The following is a 10,963-nucleotide window of genomic DNA, read 5'->3' as shown; positions in this document are numbered from 1 at the left end:
AGGCATCATAGCACCATTTAAGAAACTATCACATAATTCAGGTCATAGCAATATAAATGGAGAGTAGAGAACTCACTGCAGACATGCTAATACGTAAGCTCTATAGTGGAAACTGAAATTTAGGAAGGAGTCAAGGATAACTCCTGAGCCTCCACCATTGATTGTGGAGTTACAGAAATCCTCCCTGACTTTAGTAGGGAGATTACACTGCCTTCACAAACACGCAATTATTTCTCATTCTTTTTCTTCTTTGGGACAAAATGTAATTTATCCTATCTCTTAAACTTAGACTGTGTTTCTTTGCTGAGTACAAACAAATCTAAAGAGCTGGGAAAGCAGACTAGTGTAGCCACTGTGTAAAACAGTATGGAGTTACCTCAAAAAATTGAAAATAAAACTCCCCTATGATCCAGCGATTCCACTTCTGGGAATAAATCTGAAGAAACCCGAAACAATAACTTGAAAGACTTTATGCACCCTTATGTTCATTTCAGTGTTATTTACAACAGCCAAGATTTGGAAGCAGCCCAAGTACCCATCAGTAGAAGTGGATAAAAAAGTTGTGGTATATTTACAGAATGGGCCGTGAAAACAGAAGAAAATCTTACCCTGTTTGACAGCATGGATGGACCTGGAGAGCATTCTGCTAAGTGAATAAGCCAGTCAGAGAAAGACAAGTACCATATGATCTTACTCATATGTGGAATCTAATGAACAAACTAAACTAACACACAAAATAGAAACAGATTCATAGATAGAGAGAATAGACTGACTAGACTGATAGCTGTCAGAGGGGAGGGGCATTGTGGGGCTGGGTGAAAAAGGTGAAAGATTAAGAAAAGAAAATTAATGGATACAGACAACAGTGTGGTGATTACCAGAGGGAAAGGGGGTGGGGGAAGAAGAGGGTAAGGGGGGATAAATGGTGATGGAAGAAGACTGAACTTGGGGTGGTGAGCACACAATACAATATACAGATGATGTATTATAGAACTGTACACCTGAAACCCATATAATTTTATTAACCACTGTCACCCCAATAAATTCAATAAAAAAGAACAAAAGAGCTATGATGCATTGGGAAGGCATTATAGAATCTTTACATATATATATATTTGATTTTTCATAACACCATGAGATGGCTGTTATTCTTTTTTTAAATATACATATTTATTTCAGAGAAGAAGGAAGAGGGAGAGAGAGATAGAAATATCCATGATGAAAGAGAATCACTGATCGGCTGCCTCCTGCATGCTCCACACTGGGGACTGAGCCCGCAACCCAGGCATGTGCTCTGACCGGGAATTGAACCATGACCTCCTGGTTCATAGGTTGATGACCAACCACTGAGTCACACCAACTTTCTTTTTTTTTTTAAAATATATTTTATTGATTTTTTACAGAGAGGAAGGGAGAGAGATAGAGAGTTAGAAACATCGATGAGAGAGAGACATCGATCAGCTGCCTCCTGCACATCTCCTACTGGGGATGTGCCCGCAACCCAGGTACATGCCCTTGACCGGAATCGAACCTGGGACCTTTCAGTCTGCAGGCCGACGCTCTATCCACTGAGGCAAACCGGTTTCGGCTGTTATTCTTATTTTACAGACCAGTAAACACAAAGGCATTAAGTTATTTATTCAAGGACTGTGAGCGTGATTTAGGATTTGGATCCAGATCTATTGCACCATAGACTCAGATAAAGGTCATCTACAATCTAGATAAAGTGTCATAAGTTAGGCAAAGGGAAGACTTTCCCTTTGACAAATACTCTCCTGGGAAAAGAAGATTTCCTCAGCTATAGATTTTGCTCAAAACTGTAATGGAGCCCAGATTCTGACAACCTACTGTCAACTGTGTTTAGTGGACCTATCAGAGGTGCCTATCATGATTAAACTGCATTCCACTGGGCGCTTCCAACTAGGCTAGAATTGCTGTGATGATATCTTTCAGTATCCAATTTAGTTATTCAAATGAAAAAATAGTTCCTGGATGACCTTTACATATCACCTACTCAAGGCTTTAAATGTCAAGCTCAAGGCCTATCTCCAGCATTCATTCTTTCATATATTCATATCTTCAACCTACCAACTTATACTAACTGCATGACAAGCCCTGTGTTGGGCTCTGACAATTCAAAGATGAATTAGAGTGACTCTGTTCACATCTAGACGAGGAGTAGACAGAAAAATCCAACATGGAAATAGAGGGTTATAAGTGTTGTGATATTGTTAATCGTGGAGTGTGGTGTTACAAAAGAGTGGCACGAAACCTAGTTTGGTGTTCAGGGAAGACTTTTTGGAGGAGGCGGTACTTGTTCTGAGCCAGATGGAGAGGGTATGGGTGAGACATGCATATGTAAAGATATGGAGGTGAGAGAAACCCTTTAGGTAATTTAGTTTGGCAGGAGCATAGCACCTGAGGAAAAGGATGAGCTAGGGATGAAGTACAGAGGTTTTCAGACACCAGTCATTAGATATTTGAATACCAGACGAAGTAGATGGGGCTTGAACCTGAAGAAAGTGGGTGATCACTGCAGAGCCATTGGCAGGGGAGTAATATGATTAGATTTGTATATTGGTAAGAACACTCTAAATCAGTGGTTCTCAACCCTGACTGCATATTAGAATCACCTGGGAATCTTTTTTAAATCCTGATTTCCGGGCCTCATCCTCGGGAAATTCTGTTTCTTTGTTACTAATGTTGTGTCCCCACCCCATAACAAAGAAACAGAATTTCGGAGGATGAGGCCCAGAAATCAGGATTTTAAAAAGATTCCCAGGTGATTCTAATGTGCAGCCAAGGGTGAGAACCACTGCTCTAAATGAAGTCAGGGTAATCAGTAGGTTATTTGTGGAAATTCACGGAAACATTAGTGAGGTCTGAGCTAGGGCTGAGTGAGGAGGCGTAATTATTAACTGGACTTGGTGACTACTCATGAGGATGAGAGAAAAGGAAGGATCTGAGGTAATTCCCAGATTTTTGGCACTGGCTGACTGAGTGGATGAAAAGGCCACCTATGAATTTACAGAAGTAGCAGGTTTGGGAAGATGAGTTTTGAACACGTTAAATATGCTGGATCTGTGAGACTTTCACGCAGACATGTCAAACAGGCCCTGAATTCAAGTATCTGGAAAGAGATGTGGGCTAGATTTTTTAAAAATCTATCAGTATTGTTTATGATTTTATTTATCAGTACTGTCTATGATTTTACAAGGATTAAATACTATGGATATAGATAATATGTTCCTGAGGTTCTTGTTATTTAGCCGAACATACTAAGTATTTACATACAAAGGCATACTTACACTTTTTTTACAGGTAAAACGAAATCAATGATAACACCTACAATTTATACTATGTGCCATGAATAGTGCCATTGAATTACCTAGTGTTTACCATAACTCTTTGATGTAAGAGTAATTACTCCTAGTTTTCATGAGAGCCGAGTATCGAAAGCGTAGTGTAAACCGGCCAAGGTTAGCTCGTGGCCGAACTGGCCACTCCAAAGGCAGTGTTCGTTCTTTTATCGCACTTTTCTGGGTTGGGCTCCCACGCGTTAACAATGGATTGCGTTACAATCAGCCAGTTGCTAGGCGGACTTTACTCCGCCCCCATCCCTGGCCCAGAACCCAGCAGGTGATGACAAATCGGCTCCCGTGGAATTGTGGGTAGATCTCGGACTCACAAATGAAAGGATTCCTAAACACTTCCTAGCTTAGTTTCTCCTGCTCCTCTGGCCGAGGGGGCACGGACCCGTCCAGCACTAGGACCCGGCGGAATCCCAGCCGTCATGGCGCAGCTGTTCACCGCCCGGCTCCAGTTGCTGCTCCTGCAGGCGATGGGCTTTCTCATTGGCCTAATAGGCCAAGCCGCCCGAGCCTTCAGCGGCCCCAAGTTCGGCTCGATGACCGCACCGCCTGTGACTGAACCATTACTGCTGCTGTCGGGGGTGCAGCTGGCCAAGCTGATCCGCCAGAGGAAGGTGAGCGGGCGTCCCGGATCGATTCCAACGGGGCCGGGCCGACCGGGCTTTTCGGGAGAAACTCCATCCCTGGGCGTTTCGCGGCGGAGGTTGTTGTGGTAACGAGTTGGGGTTTTGTGGGGACACATTTCCATTCCACTCTCGGTGGGGCGGCGGAGGAGAGGCTTTGGTTGGGGAGGAACGGAGGCTTCTGGGAGTTGTAGTGTTTCTCCCCCGAGCGTGTGCCCTGGGCATCCGTTGGGCTCTGTTGGCGCCGCTTGGCCTGTCTCCGTGTCCGTTTGCCCTGTTTGTGTGTAATAATGGTGCGGGGACAAGTCAGGTGCGGTTTACAAAATGATCCTGAGGAAAACCCATCCCCTCTTGAGCTCCCCGGTCCCGCCCCCGCCCCCGCCCTCGCCCTACGTGATACTTCTCCTTCAAGGGATTTAAAAAAATCCTCACCCGAGGATATATTTATTTATCCACTTAAATTAATTTGGGAGAGAGAAAATAGAGGTGAGAGAAACATCCGTCCGTCGCCTCCCGTGCACGCCAGGACGGAGATGGGGGTGGGGCGAGGGATCGAACCCGCAACCATCTTTGCCGGACGGGCAGGCGACGCTCCGACCAACGAAGCCACCTGGCGGGGGGCTCGAGGGATTTTTATATTAAAAAAAAACGTGTACATGCTGTGGGTATACCTGCCACGGGATAGTAAGGCCCGTGGCAACCATATATTCCGTGTATAAGTTCATGTCGAATGCCGTGCGGGCTGTTTAAGCATCTTCCGGTTCACTGATGCAATTGTCTAGGTAATAGACCCATTTTACACACGAGAAACCCGAGGTAAAACGATTTGCACAAATACACAAAAATTGGTGGGGATGCTTAATGCAAGCATGTGAGCAGCTCAAACAATTGCAAGCAGGACCATCTCTTTCTGTGCCATATGAATAGTGCCCTAGAGATCTTGGGTTATAGTCTAGTTAGTGTTCTTTCTTTATTCCCCTCTTGTCTTTATCCCTCTCTTATCTCATTTGTTTTTCCTCCTTGCTTTATTGCTAGAATCTAGAATGCCCTTTTACACTCCTGATAACCTTTCAGTGACATATTGGGCAGTTTCCCCTCTCTTCTCTCCTAACCTTTTGTCGGGGAGTGAGATGTAGAGGAAAGACAATAGCTTTCAAATTTTGGTCTGCCTCTTAATAGCTCTAGCACCCTGGGCAAGGATTGCCATGGCAATTGCAAATAATGCGCCTCAAGCATTATTGAAGGAGAACTAGGACAAGTAAGACTGTATCTTCTCCACTTCTTGCCTTCAGAACACTCACAGAAAATATATGCAGATAATATCTTTTCATAGGTAGGCATATCAATAATGATTACCCGATGATGGTAATAATAGTAAGACATTGTATTCTGCCAGGTGGTATTTTCAATAATTTTACATAATATGACCTTAACCCACTGTTGCCTATATATGATCTCCCTGGCACATAAGTAAGTAGAGGTGGAGGATAGTGATTAGAAGGATAAACTCCAGAGCCAGACTGCCTGGGTTGAGAAATCCTGGCTCTCCTATTTAGCAGTGCCATCTTGGAAACATCCCATAACCTCTCTGTGCCTCTGATATTCTGCAAGAAAAATAGACTTGATTATAGAATCTCCCTTAAAGAATTGTGAGGGCCCTGGCTGTTTTGGCTCAGGGGATAGAGTGTGGGCGTGCAGACCAAAGGGTCCCAGGTTCCATTCCTATCAAGGGCACATGCCTGGGTTGTGGGCTCAGTCCAACTCTGATCAATGATTCCCTCACATCATTGATGTTAATATTTCTCTCTTCCTCTCTGAAATCGATAAAAATATATTTTAAAAAAAAGAATTGTGAGGGTTAAGGTCATATTATGTAAAATTATTGAAAATACCACCTGGCAGAATACAATGTCTTACTATTATTACCATCATCGGGTAATCATTATTGATAAGCTTACCTATGAGAAGATATTATCTACATATATTTTCTGTAAGAGTGTTCTGAAGGCAAGAAGTCTAGAAGATACAGTCTTATTTGTCCTAGTTCTCCCTCAGTCCCGCCAAATTTCTACCTCTGTCAATGTCCATATTAACAACTTCTGCCCTTTCTTTGGTATTTCCTTCCTTTTTCTAGAACAGTGGTTCTCTCCAGGGGACTGTAACAATATCTGTTGACATTTTGGGCTGTCACAACTGGGTGAAAGTGCTTTTGCATTGAGTGAGTAGAGCCCATGGATGCTGCTAAACATACTGTGATGCACAGGAGAGTCCCCTGCATAGCACAGGACCAACTGTCCCAAAATGTCAGTAGTTCCCAGAATGAGAAAAACTGCCCTGGACCATTTGATGTTTGAGAAAGCTGGCCTCCTTTCAGTCCTACTGCTAGAGACTAGGTACAGTGATGGCGAACCTTTTGAGCTTGGCGTGTCAGCATTTTGAAAAACCCTAACTTAACTCTGGTGCCGTGTCACATATAGAAATTTTTTGATATTTGCAACCATAGTAAAACAAAGATTTATATTTTGGATACTTATTTTATATATTTAAATGCCATTTAACAAAGAAAAATCAACCCAAAAAATGAGTTCGTGTGTCATAGGTTCGCCATCACTGGAGTAGGAGGAAGCCGTTAAGAAGATTCATGATGATTTTGTCTAATTTTTTTTTATGTGAGACTGGGTCAGTTTCAGTTGCATTTTTTGGTCACATCTAGGGTTCCAGATGGGATAATAATAGTTATCATTTATATAGCGCATACTGTATACTAAGAACTATATGTATTTTATCTTCAATTCTCATATTAAAAGGCAAGAAATTACTCTCAGATCAAGATAAAAGTGTAAATATGAGGGATTTGACACTGTTGCCTATTTATTTTAAGAGTACTAGCTCCAACAGGCTGTATGTCCTTACTCAGAGGTACTTACACGCATTGAGATACTATCTTTTGATGCTGGCATACGTGAATGAGTACATTGTATACACTGGGTGAAGGAAAGTCATAAAGTTCTGGTTTGCCTTGAGACCTTCGTCAGAACATTCAAGTTTCTTCCTGTTATTTTACTTACCCTGGCTTTGCTATCGGGATGGCAATTGTCTCCTTTAGTCTTTATACTAATACTGCAGGTTTGAAAAGGCCATTAAGTCACTAATCTGTTTTCCTTGTGTCTCTGAAGGCCAAAGGTTTGCCTTTTATTTTTCTCCCTAAGGATCAGGACCTGGGTACGTGACTTAACCCCTTTGAGCTTCAGTTTCCTTACTTGTAAAATGGTCATAAAATAGTACTTACTTCATAAAGTTGTTTGGATACTTTAATGGAATAATGGCTATGAAACAATTAACACATGCTCCATAAAAGTTAAATAATTTTATAGGTTTCCGTCTTATCTTTCAGTAGGAAACAGGAATACAACCACGGATGCTAGCCTTTTATAGGGGGATGTTTTGTTTTGTTTTGTATTCTTGTCCCTGCCACTTTATTTTGGTTTTATCAAACCCAATCTCATTACCTACACTTCCGCTGCTAAGATAAATATTTTGCTTAGATGTTTAAAAATTGTATTCTCATAACAACCTTTTGAGATTGCATAATTAATTATCACCATCTTACAGATAAGGAAAGCAAAGTTTAGAGCTCTCTAGTAACTTGTCCAATGCCATACAGCTAAGAAGTGATAAAGCTAGATCAATTTGATTCCATTCCATTGCTGTGTTACTTCATGCTAATCAGCTTTCTGAATCGTCAGTTTCCTATGAGTCAATGTCAACTCTCTATGTGCTTGCCTTTCGATTCATAAATAGTCTCTGTTTCATTATTCAGAATTCAGGTTACCACTATTCAACTTCCACAACCTCAGTTGGCCTCCAAGATTAGACCTCACAAAAGGATATCAACTTATCACTGTCGCCACCATCCAGAAGTGGGTCATTGTCTTTGTACACTTGGAAGTGTGATTTTGTTGGTGATCCCAAAGGTGATGAGGTGTTTTTTTAATGTGTTTTTATTGATTTTGGAGAGAGACAAAGTGAGAGGGAGAGAGAGAGAGAAACAAGGATGAGAGGAAAACATAAATATCGATTAGCTGCCTCCTACACACACACACCCTGATGGGGATCGTGCCAGAAACCTGACTGGGAATTGAACCAGTGACCTCCTGGTGCATGCATCAATACTCAAACTCTGAGCAACACCATCCAGGCGGTGATGAGGTTTTAAAGACATAATTCCCACTCAGAAGTCACCTAATGATATGTAAATGAGGATATCCTCATGTCATTTTATTTTTTGTTTTGTTAATCCGCATCTGAGGATATTTTGAATTTTAGGGAGAGTGGAAGAGAAAGGGAAAAACAGAAAGAAATATCAATGTGAGAGAAACACATCGATTGGTTGCCTCCTGCATGAGCCCTGACCAGGGCCCGGGCTGGGGAGGAGCCTGCAACTAAGGTACATGCCCTTGCCCGGAATCAAACCCTGGACCCTTTGGTCCATAGGCGGACACTCTATCCACTGAGCCAAACCGGCTAGGCCAGGGGTGGGCAAACTTTTTGACTCAAGGGCCACAATGGGTTCTTAAACTGGACCGGAGGGCCGGAACAAAAGCATAGATGGAGTGTTTGTGCGAACTAATATAAATTCAAAGTAAACATCATTACATAAAAGGGTATGGTCTTTTTTTTTTTTTAATTTTATTCATTTCAAATGGGCCGCGGGCCGTAGTTTGCCCACGGCTGGGCTAGGGCCTCATGTTATTTTTAATAGCAAATATTTGTAAATCGGGGTTCTGATTAAATTTGTTAAAGTGTGTGTGTGTGTGTGTGTGTGTGTGTGTGTGTATGAAAATTATATAACAAATAAAAAGAAATAAAGTGACTCTTTATGTCCAAGATATGGAATGAGTTCCAGAACATATTGTTGAATTAAAAATAAACAAACTGTTTAAAGTGTGGAACAATTTATATAATATGCTGTAACTTATATGAAAAAAATCATTTGCTCTCTCCCTCCCTCCCTCCCTCTCCCTCTCTCCCTCTCTCCCCCTCTCTCCCTCTCTCTGTTTCTCTCTAGAAAAATGCATGAAAACTGATAGAGTAGTTGATTCTGGAAGAACTGTGAAGGAATGTTAGATGACAGGGGTGGGAAGGGCCTTTAGATTTTGAAACGTGCTTATATTATCTACTTACATTAATATAATCAATACTTAATAGAGAGCCTGGCTGGTGTGGCTTAGTGGTTGAGCGTTTGTTGACCCATGTACCAGGAGGTCACTGGTTATCTTTATTTCCTCATACTTTTTTAAATTTTTCATATCTTTTTATTTACTTTTTAAATTTACTTTATTTTCCTATTATTTTACGTTGGCTAGCTTATGTCTTATTATTTTTGTGAAGAAAACATTTACAGTAGCTTTAGCTGTGTTCTGTAGGTTTTGATAAAAAATGTTCCTCTTTTTGTAAATTTCTGTATAGTTTCCTATTTTAATTTTATTTATTTCTTAGACCCTTTGGTTATGTGGAAGAGTGTGTTTTGAAATAGTTACGCCTTAAAATTATCTTTTTCTTACTTTGGTTTTCTAGAATTATTGGTTTATGATGATTGATTTAATTGATAGGAACTCTTACTAACTTTTGTGACTTAAGATTTTCTTTGTCTTAGATAAATACATTATCATTTTTTTGTTCATGATTCATGAACAAAAAGTATTTCTTTTTGATGGAATAAAAGTTCTATGTTCTTGAACATATTGCCTGTATTATTAAATTCCTAGATATAAGCTTATTTTTGACTACTTAATTTGCCAATTTCTGAAAAAGCTATATTATCTGTTACTATACTTGTATTTCTGGTCAAGCTCTCTTTATATTTTAGGAGTTTATGCTCTATATGTTTGCCTGCTTTTTGATACAAAAAAAGTATATACTGTTATATCATTTTAATGGATTGTAAATATTTCATGTTTCAGTGTGAAATTTGCTTTATCTGATATTAATGGAATCACATGTGCTTTCTTGTTTACATTTATCTCATATATCTTTGCCCATTCTTTTATTTTTAAACTTTCATTGTCGGTTTGTACCAGGTGAATGTCTTGTAAATAATGTATAGCTGAGTTGAGCTTTGAAAAAAAAACCCCACAGATTTGATGTCTCTGCTCTTTGATAGAGGAATTCAGTCCTCACTTATTATGCTGTAATTTGCTTAATTCCTTCCATTTGATATAATGTTTATAATTTATTGTACCTACTCTCTCACTTCCCTTTACTTACTTTTTTCTGGCTTGATCTAGTTTCTTTTTCCTTTTCTTTCCTGTTTATTTGGGAGTTCTAGTTTGCTTTTTAATTTCTTAATGCTTATTGTCCCATGTGTAAAAGTTACCATTAAAACTATAATTGTATATCTGTACTAATAAAAAGCCTAGGTGGCTCTCGTGCCCTCACACAACTACACCCTCACGTTGTCACAAGATGGCCACCCTACATTGTCACAAGATGGCCGACCCACATCATCACAAGATGGCTGGCAGGAGAGGGCAGTTGTGGGCAAACAGGCCTGCAGGGGAGGGCAGTTAGGGGTGACCAGGCTGGCAGGGGAGGGCAGTTGGGGGCGATTGGGCCAGCAGGGGAGCATTTAGGCATCAGTCAGGCTGGCAGGTGAGTGGTTAGGTGTCAGGGCCAGCCTGACAGGGTTGAGCCGGGCTGAGGCAGGGAGGTGGGAATTGAGAAAAGAAAGAAAGATAGGAAAGTGGGGTCAGGAGGACCCCAGTTCTTTTGATGAATTGAAGCGAGTTTATTAGCTATACAATCCTATTTATACACAACACACTGAATAGAAGGTCTGTCAAGAGGAATGTATTCTTTGTTTCTCTTTAATCTCTAAGGGAGAGACAGAGCAGAAGGACAAATTCTCGGTACAGCAAATCTCAGTAAATAGTTACAGACTTCTTGGTAAGCCATGAAAGGCTGTTCTCC

General features: G+C 40.8%; 1 protein-coding gene across 1 annotated transcript in view; it reads left to right on the top strand.

Moving 5' to 3' along the window:
• Nucleotides 1-3,643: 3,643 nt before the first annotated feature.
• The window catches only part of FAAH2 (fatty acid amide hydrolase 2), a 56,533-nt gene continuing 49,213 nt past the window's right edge, over nt 3,644-10,963 (top strand). Inside the window, exon 1 of the mRNA XM_006773705.2 lies at nt 3,644-3,985. Within this exon, the coding sequence (XP_006773768.1) occupies nt 3,794-3,985 (192 nt within the window). The 5' untranslated portion in view covers nt 3,644-3,793. The remainder of the gene's footprint in view (nt 3,986-10,963) is intronic.

This window comes from Myotis davidii, unplaced genomic scaffold, assembly GCF_000327345.1.
Source record: "Myotis davidii unplaced genomic scaffold, ASM32734v1 scaffold546, whole genome shotgun sequence".
NCBI lineage: Eukaryota > Metazoa > Chordata > Mammalia > Chiroptera > Vespertilionidae > Myotis > Myotis davidii.
Note: the sequence above shows the minus strand (reverse complement) of the source record. Positions and strands in the feature narration are given on the sequence as shown.